Source organism: Bufo gargarizans, chromosome 1 (assembly GCF_014858855.1).
Source record: "Bufo gargarizans isolate SCDJY-AF-19 chromosome 1, ASM1485885v1, whole genome shotgun sequence".
NCBI classification, from domain to species: Eukaryota; Metazoa; Chordata; class Amphibia; order Anura; family Bufonidae; genus Bufo; species Bufo gargarizans.
This window is the reverse complement of record NC_058080.1, coordinates 261934636-261954092: the sequence shown is the minus strand read 5'-3', so window position 1 is coordinate 261954092 and position 19457 is coordinate 261934636. Positions and strand designations below refer to the sequence as shown.

Below are 19457 nucleotides of genomic sequence, written 5' to 3'. Positions count from 1 at the left end.
TTTTTCACAATTATTTCTTTATATTATTTCTCCACACTGCCCGTTACACAAGAAGAGATGCCTGATTGTGACTCTGCATACTGTCTAAGATTGTTTTCTGTCAGACCCTGCATCTACTCATCCACCTTCATCACCAGCTCAACACAAAATGACATTCGTTCTGCACACACATCTCCCTGCCCGCTACCCCGCTGATTTGCTGATCCTGGCGGTCTGTCACCCTATGAGCCAATCAGAGCAAGAGCCCCCCCACCCCTTCTTTACATGGTCAAGTTAGCATCCTTCTTCTTCCTCCCTAGTGGTTTTGCCCAATAACAGGTCAAGTAAAATGATGCCAGGCATCGTTTTACTGGTTTCATCCGACGCAAGCATTAAAAGTTCAGACGGATGTTTGTAAAATCTGTAATAAAAATTTGATTCATTCCAAAATATTTGCTCATTCCTAAAACAATCCCATTGAGATGTATGGAAGTGATCTTTAGTTCCTTGAATTTCTACATCTAACTTGCCACATGTGAACACTGCTGTATCAGGCTAATGCATAGATTGCTTCCATATCGCAAATTATATGGACGTGTACATGTAAATAAACACTGCCCCCTACAGCCACAGTCCCCAAGATTGATATCCAGGTGTAGCGTTACTGTGTGTCCGAAAGTTAAATCATAACATGTGCGCTGTTATATGAGCTTTATTGATATGAACAAATTAAACTATTTTTTTAAGTTCCTGGATGAGCATTTCATCAAACATCTTTTTTCACTATTTCTATACATCTTCTATAATCTATATACTATTCCAAGGAATAAATCAATTACATTTGCTATCTTCATAGGCTGCAGAGACATCATTTACATTTTCTATGCCGTGTGTAGCAGCATCATATTTTTTATTTTTTTGCAAGGAGCAATGTTGCATTGAGGAGCTTGCATCTGTGGACAAGAATGTATTTTCACGAAAACATGAACATGTTTACACATTATGGATCAGTTATGCTTGAAACCTAGCCTTTTCCCTCCTCTGTCTCGAAAGGCCAAGAGAAGAACTTGGGAGCTGTGTCTTTTCTCCCCTTGTATTGCAGATAGGGACAGGAAGGAGGAGCTAGATGCCTCTCCAGCTCTCAGTTTCTGCCTCTCTCCCTGGCTTTGATGGTCCTCTTATCTCCTCTCTGTATTTCCCTGCTTCTCCTAGGTGATTCATTTCTAGGCAACGTGCTGGCTGCCTGTCTGCTGCTGGAGCTGGGAACAGGGAGCGTTCTGTTATCCAGCACTGCTTCCCACCAGACAGCTCTCTCTCTCATACCAAGGCATCTTAAACAGTATGCTCAACCTGTTTGAGGATAAAGCTCTGACTTCATTTGGATGCTAGCAGGATTCCCTCTACATCCTAGTGCATATGCAACGGGAAGCTCCGAATTCACAGAGCGGCTCCTTACTTTTCCAGCTGGATGCTGATGTATTCCAATGCACATTTGTCACACATTGCTCAATAGAAAAGGATGCATGAAGAAAAGGCTGCATGCAGCCAGCAATCCTGTATGTTCTTCCTCCCTGATTATCTGAAAGGCTTTCTGTGAAGTAGAACTGCACTAGGATCCTGAAGGATTATTGTCATTTTCTGCAGTTCGTCTGCTGTAGTATATGCGGCTAGATGGAGGATTTTCACTGGTGCATGTGAGATCATTTTGATGCACAGCTCTGGATGCTTAATGGGTATTTGTAGTCTGAGGATCAAATATATTGTTTGGATTTGCTTTAAGGAAATTATTCTTATTCAACTTGTCTCTAGACTTTTGCCTCTTTGATCTATCCTGGTTTCTAACCCTGATGACTCCATCTTTAACCCCATAGAAACACTGGAATTAAACTCTTGTGAGATCTGTCTAACTATCCACGCTGTTTGCAGGCTACCTATGAAGAACTGATTTGTGGTCAAGAGGCATTGAGAAGATGGACATTTTGCATACTATGATCTGTCTGTCCGTCTTCTGGGTTTTATCCTGGGACAGAACAAGAGCGGACTCCAGGTCAGACTCAATCATCCACATTGGTAAGATTTCCTCCATCATTTATATTCTTGAACTGTAATACCTTAGCAGTAATCAATATGCTCTGATAGAGGTTATACCTATATTTGTATATACTGTATGCACAATCATAATATGAGAAATTCTAGTCTTGCTTCTAGTTACTATATTACAAATGTTGCATCCTGCTACATCCACCATAGTTTATTTGCCATAAGTGTCTACGTGAGGTAAACACGTACATATGTGGCCAGTGAAGGACAACCTGCTGATCATACAGGTGTTTCTGCATTATGGTTATTAAGGAGTATACATTCCATGAAGCCTGTATTAAAATGTGGCCACATCAATATTCTGTGGCGTGTTCTGTACTTCTCAACTGAATGTCAGCCTGTGTTTGAAGAGTTGTCCTTGTGACAGGTGTGATTGAGTGAGATGGGATGTGTACTGTGGGATTTAGTGCTGCTCAAACCATCCCATGCTGCCTGGAGACCCACAGTTCTAAGCAACAGCGAGCCTGAGGGATGCTTACAAAAGGCTGCATTCATGTGCTTGGGCTGCAGTGATCAGCCTTTGTGGGACACAAACCCTTGCAGACAGAGAGAGAGAGAGAGAGAGAAAAAATGTGAAGCAGGAGATGTGTGTGGATTTCCTTTTAGAGGAATCGGTGAGTGGCCAAAAGCTTGTGGGCCCCACCTATTGGCAGCAAGGATGCAATGAAGGAAGCCTTTCTGGGAACAAAATATGTGTAATTGAAGAGATTAGCAATTTTGTTGCATCTAGCCCTAATGTTTCACATTCACATATTTCCATTTCTGTCCTGAGTACGATAGTCTACATTATGTGCCTATAATTTATCACATAAATAGGACGATGCATTCTGGGGCTGGAATTAGGAGGCTCTTATGTAAGTGGCATGTGTGCTAGAAGAGGAGGATATACTACAGCAGTATTGGAGATAAACTGCACTGATTTCTTTACACCACCAGCACAGGCTGGCAATCTATAATCTGAACACGCAGGGCCCCTTAGAAAGGGAGTGGGCAGGAGAAGATCACTACAGCAAGAACATAAGCATTAGTCTCCTCCACCCTGCCTTTAGCTCCAAATCAAATCTTGTAACTCCTTTTTAAGAAAACTTAGTGGAGGAAAATCAGGCTTTAGCCCTAACAGGAATGTAATCCTGGACACATAGTTCAATGAAAGGCATGCAGATTTTAGGTCAGGGTGCCTGGCAAATACCTATTATGAAAGCCAGTGTATACATTAATTATATAATCTTCATTAATAAAAAGTCTCTGATGTATTGAGAGGGAATGAAAGACAGAGATTAATCTTCATGAGAGGAATGTAGCACTTAACATTGTCTTGTGCTTTCGCTATTGATGCCAGATGTTTGGGCTTATATTGGTTGTTTTATAGCCTCCACAAATTCACCTATGGGTCAGCACCGGCAATGCATTACCTAGAGTAGGTTGTGAAAAACGTCACTGACCATGGCTCAGGGTCAGATATATCCTGCCGAAAAAGTGCCAAGGGATATATTAATCTGCCTTGTGTATTATATTGAATTGTAATGGTGTGAAATAGAATCAAGCAGTAGGAAATCAGAACAAAGTCAGAATGAGGTCATCCTAGCCAATCAATAACTTGCAATATGTTCAGTAAGACAATATTCTAGACGAATTTAGAGTCCATGAATGTGAGACGTTGCTATATTGTCTACTTTGCGCATGCTTCAGTCTTTTCCCATTTTGTAACATAAAATAGATAAGCAATTATCAGGTTATTGTTTCTAGTATCTGCATCTTTACAACATGTGACCACACATGGATCCTTCCATGGTGAAACAATGAAGCTACTTCCCAGACAATTAATGTAACCTGAATCACAATTAGTGTATTTGACAAGGGGATTAGCTCTTTTTTTTTATGGAGAACTTTATGTTGCCATGAAACTGGTGAATTGATAATTGTTGCACGTAGCGTATAATCATTTATAATTAGAATGCTGTCAATGTATCGTTAGAAAAGTAGGCAAAAAAATCTAATTTGCCTAGAATTTGAAATCCTGCATTTTGAAAGTAATAAAAAGATATTATCAAAGATTTTCAATCAAAACCATAATAGGATTAACTGATGTGTAATTAAACCAAGGACAGGGTATACCGCAGATATATAGATTTGAGATATGTATTGCAATGATGTACAGAATGTGGCTTCAAAAAGCTGGTTGAAAGAAATTCCACTGAGGTGCAGTTTTTCCCATGTGGAAGTAGATGTTATTAACCGGTACCTTTGTACTAAGAACTTGCATCAATAGAGGATGCATTTTTCAAAGGTGTTCAATAGATCACTACTAGAAAACTGACATGGTAATATCAATGGTACATCAATAATAGAACATCAAAGATGTCTCATATACTTCAGTGGTCTTCAACCTCTAGACTTCGCAAGATGGGGAACACAAATATCAATCATACATGACAGCTTAATACAATATCAGCTTTTGAGCATTCCTCACATCCAGAGTCTAAAATATTTAGAAGTATTTGTCATGAAGACCTATATCTTTACTAAATTTCCATTTGTCAAAAGAAAGGTTCTTATGATGTTAGACCTTTTCCTTACTGTTATGTATGTGAGGAGGGGGTGAATGGGGGTGGGGAGGAACCCAATACATGGCTAGAGTAATTTCATCAGACTCACATTACTTGATTGCTTCATAGTTTCCTAATGATCTGCATGCTGTATGAAGAGCACAGAAGCCGTGAGAAGAATGGAAATGGTTTGGTGCTTTATGAAGCCATTAAAATGTTCTGATTTATAAAGCACATATGCAGCAAAGACTAAAAATAAATCATCTTACCTCCATTTTTTTCTCAAATATCACACCTCCTCCATCATTTCTTCATATGCAACTGGTTATTGCCCAAAGATTTAATTAAACTGGGATTTAGTGGCATTTGAAGTCCTCTCCATTTGCAGCGTTTACTTATGCAATACATATAGCACTCATCTCGGTACTCTGAAATGTCCCATTGGAGAGAGAAGCAATTAGTGATTTCAGTTAGGCTTTGCCATTTACATACTTTCCCAGGTGTATTATTGGAACTAGGATATGACTTCATAGGTTATATGTATAAACCTTCACTGCCGTAGCCTGGTCGCGATGAACCAGAATCAAGCTGGCTCTAATAGCAATTATATGTTATGTGGATAGGTAATATATAGTTTGGCAGGGACTACTCGGTTGTGCAGCTATGTTAGCAACTGTTGTGATTGTTATAGTCATCCACAGGCCCTCAATCGGTAACTCCAGGGTTCCATCATTTTAAATAGCTATAGGATTCAACCCATTATCACTTTTTCTATAGGTCTGATAACCAGAGCTTAGAACAACTCTAAGGATCTGAAATTCTTTCAAGTTCTGTATTGTCTGTGCTTTCTTAGAACTATCAATACTGGTATATTAGGGAATTCCTACATATGCATTTCCCTAATATTTAACTGCGTTTTCTCATTAAAGACTACATCTTCTAAAATGCTGCACTCCGAGCAAACAGCTGATTTACAATGTGGAATCCAGGGCCAGCCAGACATTACCCCATCAGCAGGGGAAATGTATTATAGATGACTGGTCATCAATGTAATACAAAGTCTACTGCAGTCCACTAGAAGTCCAACTGGAAAGGAAGAGCACATGTCTGTTCTGGCTCATAAATGGGTGGTCCAGAGAAGGAGTTCCCCTCTATGATATCCATATGCTCTAATAGGACATATTAGCAGTTTCTAGGGGAGAATAATGTATAGAAAAACAGTATACTACAGTGGTGGTCAGAATAAAAGCTATGTGATGTTAAACATTTTTAGTTTTTTTTGTTAAAAAGGACAAAAGTAATATATCAATGTCATTTTCAGCACTTAACCTCTCATGGTGAGAACAATGAAGGCACCATGTGATGACACATAGGGGGAGATTTATCAAAACTGGTCTAAAGAAAAACAACCAATCAGATTCCACCTTTCATTTTCCAGAGAAGCTCTAAAAAATGTAAATTGTAATCTGATTGGCTATGGGAAACTAAGCCAGTTTTCTTTTGCAATAGTTTTGATTAATCTACCCCATAGAGTGTCTACGGCTCTGTAGTATGAAACAACAAGTTCTCCTTTTGCCTCCATTCATACACATGGAGTTGCCTATAGAAAGGATTATTTTGTTGCTCTAAATTCACTTGCATTGACATGTGACTGTTGTGCAGCTTTTCAGGAAGGAAAAAGGAGTCACTTAAATCCCTAAGCTCTTAATACCTTAATGTCTACATTCAAATTATATGTATTTCTGAAAATATATCCTGTTTAATCTATTACACTAAACTAGATGTGGGTGGATAGACAGATAGATAAATAGAGATAGATAGATAGATAGATAGATAGATAGATAGATAGATAAATAGAGATAGATAGATAGATAGATAGATCGATAGATAAATGGTTAGATAAAAAACGGATGGACAGATGAATGGATAGATGGACTAGCAGATTCTGTAGGTAGACAGAGAGATACTGCAGATCGACAGATACATGCAATAGATAGATAGATAGATATGAGGTAGATGGATGGATGGACACAAAGACAGATACTGTAGGTAGACAGATACTGTAGATCGACAGATGCATACGATAGATAGCTAGATAGATATAGACGGATAGACAGATGAACTTACAGATACTGTAGGTAGACAGATGAATATGATAGATATAGACGGATGGACAGATGAATGGATAGATAGACTAACAGATACTGTATGTAGACAGATAGATATTGTAGATCGACAGATGCATACGATAGATAGATAGATAGATAGATAGATAGATGTAGACGGATAGACAGATGAATGGATAGATAGATAGATAGATAGATAGATAGATATAGACGGATAGACAGATGAATGGATAGATAGATAGATAGATATAGACGGATAGACAGATGAATGGATAGATAGATAGATAGATAGATATAGACGGATGGACAGATGAATGGATAGATAGACTAACAGATACTGTATGTAGACAGATAGATATTGTAGATCGACAGATGCATACGATAGATAGATAGATAGATAGATAGATAGATAGATAGATATAGACGGATAGACAGATGAATGGATAGATAGATAGATAGATAGATATAGACGGATAGACAGATGAATGGATAGATAGATAGATAGATATAGACGGATAGACAGATGAATGGATAGATAGATAGATAGATAGATAGATAGATATAGACGGATGGACAGATTAATGGATAGATAGACTAACATAAACTGTATGTAGACAGATAGATATTGTAGATCGACAGATACATACGATAGATAGATAGATAGATATAGACGGATAGATAGATGCATGGACACACAAAAATGAATGGATAGATAGACTAACAGATACTGTATGTAGACAGATAGATATTGTAGATCGACAGATACATACGATAGATAGATAGATAGATATAGACGGATAGATAGATGCATGGACACACAAAAATGAATGGATAGATAGACTAACAGATACTGTATGTAGACAGATAGATATTGTAGATCGACAGATGCATACGATAGATAGATAGATAGATATAGACGGATAGACAAATGAATGGATAGATAGACTAACAGATACTGTATGTAGACAGATAGATATTGTAGATCGACAGATGCATACGATAGATAGATAGATAGATAGATAGATAGATATATATGTGGTAGATGGATGGATGGACACACAAACAGATACTTTAGGTAGACAGATAGATACTGTAGATCGACAGATGCATACGATAGATAGATAGATATAGACGGATAGACAGATGAACTAACAGATACTGTAGATTGACAGATGAATATGATAGATAGATATAGATGGATGGACAGATGAATGGATAGATAGACTAACAGATACTGTGTGTAGACAGATAGATATTGTAGATCGACAGATACATGCAATAGATAGATAGATATTGTAGATCGACAGATACATGCAATAGATAGATAGATATGAGATAGCTGGATGGATGGACACACAAAAAGATACTGTAGGTAAACAGATAGATATTGTAGATCGACAGATGCATACGATAGATAGATAGATAGATAGATAGATATAGACAGATAGACAAATGAATGCATAGATAGACTAACAGATACTGTATGTAGACAGATAGATATTGTAGATTGACAGATGCATACGATAGATAGATAGATATGAGATAGATGGATGGATGGACACACAAAAAGATACTGTAGGTAGACAGATAAATACTGTAGATCGACAGATGCATATGATATATAGATAGAAAGATAGATAGACAGATACTGTAGGCAGACATATAGATATGTAGATAGACAAATACATATGATAGATAGATAGATGGATGGAAGGACAGATACTGTAGGAAGACAGATACTATCTTTCTACAGTGTAGATAGATAGATAGATAGATAGATAGATAGATAGATAGACAGATACAATGAAATGATGGCTAGACTAGAGAGGCATATGACACATAGTAAATACCGTAGATATATGGTAGACAGAGATGATAGGCAGATAGATAGATAATGGATAGATAGATATAAAGAAGTGATAGGAAGCAGCACTGTTGCACAACAAGGATGCTTATTTACCATTAAAACGGTCCACCATCACTCACCATCAATCCTTGTTGCACTGGAGTGCTGCATCCCCTCGTTTTTTATGTACTGTTGAGCGTTTGAATCTCCCTGGAGGCTTGCACCCATCACCTGCATTGGCCATCTTTCCAGTTTATTTCACTATGATACATAGACAGATGGACGGACAGACAGACAGATAGATAGAAAACAGGGAAACCAATGCAACTAATTCCATTATGTGACTGCATTGGAACTTATAACTTCATTCTAAAATGATACACTGTTAAATGTAATATTCCCTTTATAAATAACATATTACTAAATATATCATATTTCACAACCAATTACCATTTAATGGATCTGGTGAGAATAATTTTAGGTGAAAATCTGTGATGTGTAAATAATTGATTCACATGTTTGTTCACACTGAATGCAATGTTAAGAGAAGATCACATCCACTCTCCAGGTCAGAGAACTGAGGGCACTATGCCAGCCATTCCTACACTCAGAACATGGCCCCATTCAATGCTATATAATTTTTCATTTTTAATTGACAATACAAAAGGGAAAGAAAAGGCTGCGGTGCGGTGTTCTATGACCCTCCAGCTCTGCTTGATGGAGCCTTTGCTGAAATGTATTTTAGGATGGACTCTGGTTGAAAGGTTTGACTATAAAAGACATTTATTAATAGTTAGGAAATGTCTTTGCCACAGCCCCTATCGAAATCAGCATAGCACCCGCTGGTGTTTATACTATCTTCTACATATGGATGCCTTGCACCACAATTACATCTAAACAATCCTTTGTGTGTGTCTCATCAGATCCTCTGAGATTCCCATTTAATGGTGCTTGAGAGAGCACATGCAAATGATTCTGTTTCTTTTGTATATAGAACATTCATAATACAGAATATTAATCTATGGTAAGAAATATTTATGTATGTAAAAACAAAAGGTTTGGTGGGTTTTATATTCAGTCAATGAGATACAAGCTGTTTGCGGTGTTGTCTGTGCAGTCTGCTCATGTTTATGGACCAGAGTGGTCCATTGAACGTTCTAGCTATAGAGCCATGAGCAAAACAACATGTTAAGACTGGAATTTACTTGTTCTCCTTTTTTTCCCTTAAACCACAATAACATAATAAGCAGGAAATATTAACATATGCATACTGTGTGCGGTGGCTATGACTAATCCCTATTGTGGGATCTAGAGAAAGGAAATGATTTATGATTTTCCAATCTGGTTTCTATGAGTCTACAATAACAATTAGTGATGAGCAAAGTTTTCAGACATTCAATTTGGTTGCTTTACCAAACTTAGGCAAGAAATTTGGATTTGTTACGAATCACATTCCATTGTATGTAGCGGATGCAAGGATGGCGAACGACGATCGCGCCGTCGCCTCTCATTGAACCCCTCAGAGGCCGCGTTCAACGCTGATTGAGAGATTTGAGAGTCACATTAAGGCCTTAAAGAGGTTAATCATGGGTAAAAAAAATACATATTTACCTCATCCATTTGATCGCGGAGAGGCCGTCTTGCGCACGGTGGTGTGATGACGTCATCACGCTGGCCGGGCGTAGTGGCGTGATTGCATGTGAGATTTGGAGAGATAGCTGCAACGGCCTCTCCATGATCAAATGGATGGGTATGTATTTTTTTATTTTTACAGCCATTTCAGGATAAATGGATTTATCACCCCAGCACCAAGAAATTCAAATTCCTGGCATTTCAAATTTTTCCTGAAATTCGGATTGAATTCCACTTTGTTAACTTTGATTCGATCAACACTAATAACAATATTAAAATAACTTAAATGTACAATTTGATCCGCTCAATCTCCAAACTCTGCCCACAGAGATGGACACAATTTAACTCTACAGCCCCTTTGAGAGAGAGTCACAATGTAATTTTCATTGGCATAGCATAAAACATTATGGCACAGGTACTGCTTAAATAATAGTTTACACTCACCTTACTGATCCACTACCACTCCTGCTCGGACTCTTGACATTCTGTAAATAAACACTCAAGCAATAAACAGTGTTTTGAGGGGGACAAGGAATTAAAGACCCTCGGGAGACCTGAAAAATTTATAACGGAAGTGGCTAAGGTTCCTTAGGGCGAGTATGAGTTATTTTATTATTTTACACCATTTTAAGCCTGCCTACTTCCTGGTATAACTGCTATGTCAGGTTTATCTTAATAAATTGTAACAATGTATAAAACAGTAACTACTCTTCTAATGGTGTGATACATACCAAGATTTTTACTGGAGGACGGATGGAGATTTGTTCTTTGTAGAGCCCTGGTGATCATATAACATCACACTAAATACCAGCAAGACTTGGGACAAAATGGCTAAGACTATCTGTGAAACCACAAAAAATTTAGAGAGCATTATGATGTGTGTATATACTTTGAAAAAGTTTAAGGCAGGTGTGGTAAAAATGCTGCAAAGTATGAATGGTATCATAATTGCTGAGAAATACAAAGCCACAGTCATAACACATTACCTAGGTGTTATAAGTCACCAAGTAAGTATGTGTGTTAACTCTTATGCATTTGCATTTGCATGACTTGCATAAGAAGAGCTATATAACATGCAATAACATCAGGGAGGGATCTGTCTCCTAATTTATTCTGCAGCATGACAATAACCCCAGACATGCAGCTAATGCCATTAAGAACTATCTTCAGTGTAAAGAAGAACAAGTAGTTCTGCAAGTGACCCTCACAATATAGCCCCACGAAGCCCCAATATCAACATAATCAAGTTTATCTGGGATTACATGAAGAGACAGAAGGATTTGAGCAAACCCACACCCACAGAAGATCTGTGGTTAGTTCTCCAAGATGGTGTTTGTCTCCACTTCAAAAATCTACCTCTGAGCGGAAACCTAACGTATCCTGTTATAGTCTATGGGGTCCGTAGGCTCCGTTCGGCTCAGTTATGTGCCAAATCCACCCTTTCTGTTTTTCTGCTCTTATAACAGAGCAGAAGAACAGAAAGGCTGAAATCTGATGTCAACTAAGCCTTAGGTCCAGGAGAGGGGGTCCTGTTAGTGTTAGGTATCCATCTGCAGAAGCCACCTTGATGTTGATAGATGGGCCCAACAACACGTTTGACCAAAAATGTGAGTGAAGAGCTTCCATTTTTCAAGTATAGAAAGTATAGTACCACTGCAATGCAGACAAGTACTATAGTTGGCTATATTTTATATATGATATATATGATTTTTCCATGAAGGCCATTCCCAGAACATTACTAGAATGATTACTCATCCTTTACCTGGTGCTATTTAACATAAATTGTCAATTTGAAAGACTGTAGTGGCCAATATGGGTTAACATATGTATGGCTATATTGGCGTAATAATAATTCAGTTAACAATTGTTCCCCAATAATTGTTTTACCATCAATCTACCCCTGTCTAAAGTGGCCTCACAATTTAGACATCCGTCAGCCAACAACTATTCCTCTCAACCCCCTCATACATGTTGGGTTAGGCCACTGCTAACATGCCTGCAATACATTCTGTCAGTGCAGATTCAGGAAACAAATATAAGCATTAGATATTTGGCCAATCCAGTTCAAATTGGCGAGTTTGTAATATATATTTATAAAATGTATGGCTATCTTAAGGACAAGCTTATGAGCAAGCTAAAGTCACACACTTTAGACCAATTTTTTTTATAAATAAATTCTTAAGCTATAATGTTGCTTTTATGTAATTAGAATCTAATGCTGTCACTAGATCCATCAATGCCATGTTGGCTTACCAATTGTAATGGTTTATGAAATTAATACATGTAGAGAAACTTTGCTCATAGTACTGCAAAGTTCTCTAAGATGCTGTGCTCGTCATCTTTATTTCTTACTTCATTATGCAAATATGATTCTATTTTATAATGAAATGATCATTAGGAAATATGGGGAGATTTATTAAAACTGTTGTAAAGGAAAACTTAGTTACCTAAAGCAACCAGTTTAAAGCTTTCATTTTTCAAAGGAACTCTGAACAATGACAGGTGGAATCTGATTGGTTGTCCTAGGCAACTAAGCCAGTTTTCCTTTAAACCAGTTTTGATAAATCTCCCCTTATGTCTTCTCATCTTTTGTTAGGAGAAAGTGATGACATATTAAACAATATGTTTCTATAGAATGAATTACATTGCTTTATTATGATAAATCCCTTGATATTTCATTCAATAGTGTCTCAGATATAAATCATTACAAAGGTTCTATGAGCTATTTGTATTTTTCTTTTACACAAAGTCTTCAGAGAAGCTAGATTCTCTAGAGAGGTTTTCAGCAATATGGTTGTCATTAGGGATGAGCGAACTCGAACTGTATAGTTCGGGTTCGTACCGAATTTTGGGGTGTCCGTGACACGGACCCGAACCCGGACATTTTCGTAAAAGTCCGGGTTCGGGTTCGGTGTTCGTCGCTTTCTTGGCGCTTTTGTGACGCTTTCTTGGCGCTTTTTGAAAGGCTGCAAAGCAGCCAATCAACAAGCGTCATACTACTTGCCCCAAGAGGCCGTCACAGCCATGCCTACTATTGGCATGGCTGTGATTGGCCAGAGCACCATGTGACCCAGCCTCTATTTAAGCTGGAGTCACATAGCGCCGCCCGTCACTCTGCTCTGATTAGCGTAGGGAGAGGTTGCGGCTGCGACAGTAGGGCGAGATTAGGCAGATTAACTCCTCCAAAGGACTTGATTAACTGATCGATCTGCAGCTGTGGATCATTGAGCTGCTGATCCTCAATTGCTCACTGTTTTTAGGCTGCCCAGACCGTTTGTCAGTCACATTTTTCTGGGGTGATCGGCGGCCATTTTGTGTCTTGTGGTGCGCCAGCACAAGCTGCGACCAAGTGCATTTAACCCTCAATGGTGTGGTTGTTTTTTGGCTAAAGCCTACATCAGGGTGAAGCTGTCACACCAAGTGCATTTAACCAGCAATAGTCTGTTCATTTTTTGGCCATATACAAAATCAGGGGCAAGCTGCGCCTGTCACCAAGTGCATTTAACCCTCAATGGTGTGGTTGTTTTTTGGCTAAAGCCTACATCAGGGTGAAGCTGTCACACCAAGTGCATTTAACCAGCAATAGTCTGTTCATTTTTTGGCCATATACAAAATCAGGGGCAAGCTGCGCCTGTCACCAAGTGCATTTAACCCTCAATGGTGTGGTTGTTTTTTGGCTAAAGCCTACATCAGGGTGAAGCTGTCACACCAAGTGCATTTAACCAGCAATAGTCTGTTCATTTTTTGGCCATATACAAAATCAGGGGCAAGCTGCGCCTGTCACCAAGTGCATTTAACCCTCAATGGTGTGGTTGTTTTTTGGCTAAAGCCTACATCAGGGTGAAGCTGTCACACCAAGTGCATTTAACCAGCAATAGTCTGTTCATTTTTTGGCCATATACAAAATCAGGGGCAAGCTGCGCCTGTCACCAAGTGCATTTAACCCTCAATGGTGTGGTTGTTTTCTGGCTAAAGCCTACATCAGGGTGAAGCTGTCACACCAAGTGCATTTAACCAGCAATAGTCTGTTTATTTTTTGGCCATATACTACATCAGGGGCAAGCTGCGCCCGTCACCAAGTGCATTTAACCCTCAGTAGTGTGGTTGGTCAAGCTGTGACACCAAGTGCATTTAACCAGCAATAGTCTGTTCATTTTTTGGCCATATACTACATCAGGGGCAAGCTGCGCCCGTCACCAAGTGCATTTAACCAGCAATAGTGTGGTTATTTTTTGGCCATATCCCAGTCTAATTCTGTCACTAAATCCATACCGGTCACCCAGCGCCTAAATACTAGGCCTCAAATTTATATCCCGCTAAATCTCTCGTTACCGCTGTCCTGTTGTAGCTGGGAAAGTTATTTAGTGTCCGTCAAAGCACATTTTTTGTTCTGGGTTGAAGTACAATTCCCAATTTAGCAATTTCATAATTTAGTGGTTTCTGCTATATCAGAGCTATTTGAAATCTATCCCTAAAAGGGTATATAATATTCAAGGTGCACATTGGGTCATTCAGAATAACTTCACACACACCCGCTACTGTGTATTTTCAAGTCTAATTCTGTCACTAAACCCATACCTGTCACCCAGCGCCTAAATACTAGGCCTCAAATTTATATCCTGCTAAATCTCTCGTTACCGCTGTCCTGTTGTAGCTGGGAAAGTTATTTAGTGTCCGTCAAAGCACATTTTTTGTTCTGGGTTGAAGTACAATTCCCAATTTAGCAATTTCATAATTTAGTGGTTTCTGCTATATCAGAGCTATTTGAAATCTATCCCTAAAAGGGTATATAATATTCAAGGTGCACATTGGGTCATTCAGAATAACTTCACACACACCCGCTACTGTGTATTTTCAAGTCTAATTCTGTCACTAAACCCATACCTGTCACCCAGCGCCTAAATACTAGGCCTCAAATTTATATCCTGCTAAATCTCTCGTTACCGCTGTCCTGTTGTAGCTGGGAAAGTTATTTAGTGTCCGTCAAAGCACATTTTTTGTTCTGGGTTGAAATACAATTCCCAATTTAGCAATTTCATAATTTAGTGGTTTCTGCTATATCAGAGCTATTTGAAATCTATCCCTAAAAGGGTAGATCATATTGAAGGTGCACATAGGGTCATTCAGAATAACTTCACACACACCCGCTACTGTGTATTTCCAAGTCTAATTCTGTCACTAAACCCATACCTGTCACCCAGCGCCTAAATACTAGGCCTCAAATTTATATCCCGCTAAATCTCTCGTTACCGCTGTCCTGTTGTAGCTGGGAAAGTTATTTAGTGTCCGTCAAAGCACATTTTTTGTTCTGGGTTGAAGTACAATTCCCAATTTAGCAATTTCATAATTTAGTGGTTTCTGCTATATCAGAGCTATTTGAAATCTATCCCTAAAAGGGTATATAATATTCAAGGTGCACATTGGGTCATTCAGAATAACTTCACACACACCCGCTACTGTGTATTTCCAAGTCTAATTCTGTCACTAAACCCATACCTGTCACCCAGCGCCTAAATACTAGGCCTCAAATTTATATCCTGCTAAATCTCTCGTTACCGCTGTACTGTTGTTGCTTGGAAAGATATTTAGTGTCCGTCAAAGCACATTTTTTGTTCTGGGTTGAAGTACAATTCCCAATTTAGCAATTTCATAATTTAGTGGTTTCTGCTATATCAGAGCTATTTGAAATCTATCCCTAAAAGGGTATATAATATTCAAGGTGCACATTGGGTCATTCAGAATAACTTCACACACACCCGCTACTGTGTATTTTCAAGTCTAATTCTGTCACTAAACCCATACCTGTCACCCAGCGCCTAAATACTAGGCCTCAAATTTATATCCTGCTAAATCTCTCGTTACCGCTGTCCTGTTGTAGCTGGGAAAGTTATTTAGTGTCCGTCAAAGCACATTTTTTCTTCTGGGTGGAAATACAATTCCCAATTTAGCAATTTCATAATTTAGTGGTTTCTGCTATATCAGAGCTATTTGAAATCTATCCCTAAAAGGGTAGATCATATTGAAGGTGCACATAGGGTCATTCAGAATAACTTCACACACACCCGCTACTGTGTATTTCCAAGTCTAATTCTGTCACTAAACCCATACCTGTCACCCAGCGCCTAAATACTAGGCCTCAAATTTATATCCCGCTAAATCTCTCGTTACCGCTGTCCTGTTGTAGCTGGGAAAGTTATTTAGTGTCCGTCAAAGCACATTTTTTGTTCTGGGTTGAAGTACAATTCCCAATTTAGCAATTTCATAATTTAGTGGTTTCTGCTATATCAGAGCTATTTGAAATCTATCCCTAAAAGGGTATATAATATTCAAGGTGCACATTGGGTCATTCAGAATAACTTCACACACACCCGCTACTGTGTATTTCCAAGTCTAATTCTGTCACTAAACCCATACCTGTCACCCAGCGCCTAAATACTAGGCCTCAAATTTATATCCTGCTAAATCTCTCGTTACCGCTGTACTGTTGTTGCTTGGAAAGATATTTAGTGTCCGTCAAAGCACATTTTTTGTTCTGGGTTGAAGTACAATTCCCAATTTAGCAATTTCATAATTTAGTGGTTTCTGCTATATCAGAGCTATTTGAAATCTATCCCTAAAAGGGTATATAATATTCAAGGTGCACATTGGGTCATTCAGAATAACTTCACACACACCCGCTACTGTGTATTTTCAAGTCTAATTCTGTCACTAAACCCATACCTGTCACCCAGCGCCTAAATACTAGGCCTCAAATTTATATCCTGCTAAATCTCTCGTTACCGCTGTACTGTTGTTGCTGGGCAAGATATTTAGTGTCCGTCAAAGCACATTTTTTGTTCTGGGTTGAAATACAATTCCCAATTTAGCAATTTCATAATTTAGTGGTTTCTGCTATATCAGAGCTATTTGAAATCTATCCCTAAAAGGGTATATAATATTCAAGGTGCACATTGGGTCATTCAGAATAACTTCACACACACCCGCTACTGTGTATTTCCAAGTCTAATTCTGTCACTAAACCCATACCTGTCACCCAGCGCCTAAATACTAGGCCTCAAATTTATATCCTGCTAAATCTCTCGTTACCGCTGTACTGTTGTTGCTGGGCAAGATATTTAGTGTCCGTCAAAGCACATTTTTTGTTCTGGGTTGAAATACAATTCCCAATTTAGCAATTTCATAATTTAGTGGTTTCTGCTATATCAGAGCTATTTGAAATCTATCCCTAAAAGGGTATATAATATTCAAGGTGCACATTGGGTCATTCAGAATAACTTCACACACACCCGCTACTGTGTATTTCCAAGTCTAATTCTGTCACTAAACCCATACCTGTCACCCAGCGCCTAAATACTAGGCCTCAAATTTATATCCCGCTAAATCTCTCGTTACCGCTGTCCTGTTGTGGCTGGGAAAGTTATTTAGTGTCCGTCAAAGCACATTTTTTGTTCTGGGTTGAAATACAATTCCCAATTTAGCAATTTCATAATTTAGTCGTTTCTGCTATATCAGAGCTATTTGAAATCTATCCCTAAAAGGGTAGATCATATTGAAGGTGCACATAGGGTCATTCAGAATAACTTCACACACACGCTTCTGTGCATTTCCAAGTCTAATTCTGTCACTAAATCCATACCGGTCACCCAGCGCCTAAATACTAGGCCTCAAATTTATATCCCGCTGAATTTGAATACAATACATTGGGCCAAATAATATGTTTGTTGTTGTGGTGAACCATAACAATGAGAAAAACATCTAGTAAGGGACGCGGACGTGGACATGGTCGTGGTTGTGTTAGTGGACCCTCTGGTGCTGGGAGAGGACGTGGCCGTTCTGCCACATCCACACGTCCTAGTGTACCAACTACCTCAGGTCCCAGTAGCCGCCAGAATTTACAGCGATATATGGTGGGGCCCAATGCCGTTCTAAGGATGGTAAGGCCTGAGCAGGTACAGGCATTAGTCAATTGGGTGGCCGACAGTGGATCCAGCACGTTCACATTATCTCCCACCCAGTCTTCTGCAGAAAGCGCACAGATGGCGCCTGAAAACCAACCCCATCAGTCTGTCACATCACCCCCATGCATACCAGGGAAACTGTCTCAGCCTCAAGTTATGCAGCAGTCTCTTATGCTGTTTGAAGACTCCGCTGGCAGGGTTTCCCAAGGGCATCCACCTAGCCCTTCCCAAGCGGTGAAAGACATAGAATGCACTGACGCACAACCACTTATGTTTCCTGATGATGAGGACATGGGAATACCACCTCAGCATGTCTCTGATGATGACGAAACACAGGTGCCAACTGCTGCGTCTTTCTGCAGTGTGCAGACTGAACAGGAGGTCAGGGATCAAGACTGGGTGGAAGACGATGCAGGGGACGATGAGGTCCTAGACCCCACATGGAATGAAGGTCGTGCCACTGACTTTCACAGTTCGGAGGAAGAGGCAGTGGTGAGACCGAGCCAACAGCGTAGCAAAAGAGGGAGCAGTGGGCAAAAGCAGAACACCCGCCGCCAAGAGACTCCGCCTGCTACTGACCGCCGCCATCTGGGACCGAGCACCCCAAAGGAAGCTTCAAGGAGTTCCCTGGCATGGCACTTCTTCAAACAATGTGCTGACGACAAGACCCGAGTGGTTTGCACGCTGTGCCATCAGAGCCTGAAGCGAGGCATTAACGTTCTGAACCTGAGCACAACCTGCATGACCAGGCACCTGCATGCAAAGCATGAACTGCAGTGGAGTAAACACCTTAAAACCAAGGAAGTCACTCAGGCTCCCCCTGCTACCTCTTCTGCTGCTGCCGCCTCGGCCTATTCTGCTGCTGCCGCCTCGGCCTCTTCCTCCGCCTCTGGAGGAACGTTGGCACCTGCCGCCCAGCAAACAGGGGATGTACCACCAACACCACCACCACCACCTCCGTCACCAAGCGTCTCAACCATGTCACACGCCAGCGTTCAGCTCTCCATCTCACAAACATTTGATAGAAAGCGTAAATTCCCACCTAGCCACCCTCGATCCCTGGCCCTGAATGCCAGCATTTCTAAACTACTGGCCTATGAAATGCTGTCATTTAGGCTGGTGGACACAGACAGCTTCAAACAGCTCATGTCGCTTGCTGTCCCACAGTATGTTGTTCCCAGCCGGCACTACTTCTCCAAGAGAGCCGTGCCTTCCCTGCACAACCAAGTATCCGATAAAATCAAGTGTGCACTGCGCAACGCCATCTGTA

General features: G+C 39.8%; 1 protein-coding gene across 1 annotated transcript in view; it reads left to right on the top strand.

Moving 5' to 3' along the window:
• The first annotated feature begins 1949 nt into the window (after positions 1–1949).
• The window catches only part of GRID2 (glutamate ionotropic receptor delta type subunit 2), a 1539079-nt gene continuing 1521571 nt past the window's right edge, over positions 1950–19457 (top strand). Inside the window, exon 1 of the mRNA XM_044302725.1 lies at positions 1950–2049. Coding sequence (XP_044158660.1) covers positions 1950–2049 — 100 coding nt within the window. The remainder of the gene's footprint in view (positions 2050–19457) is intronic.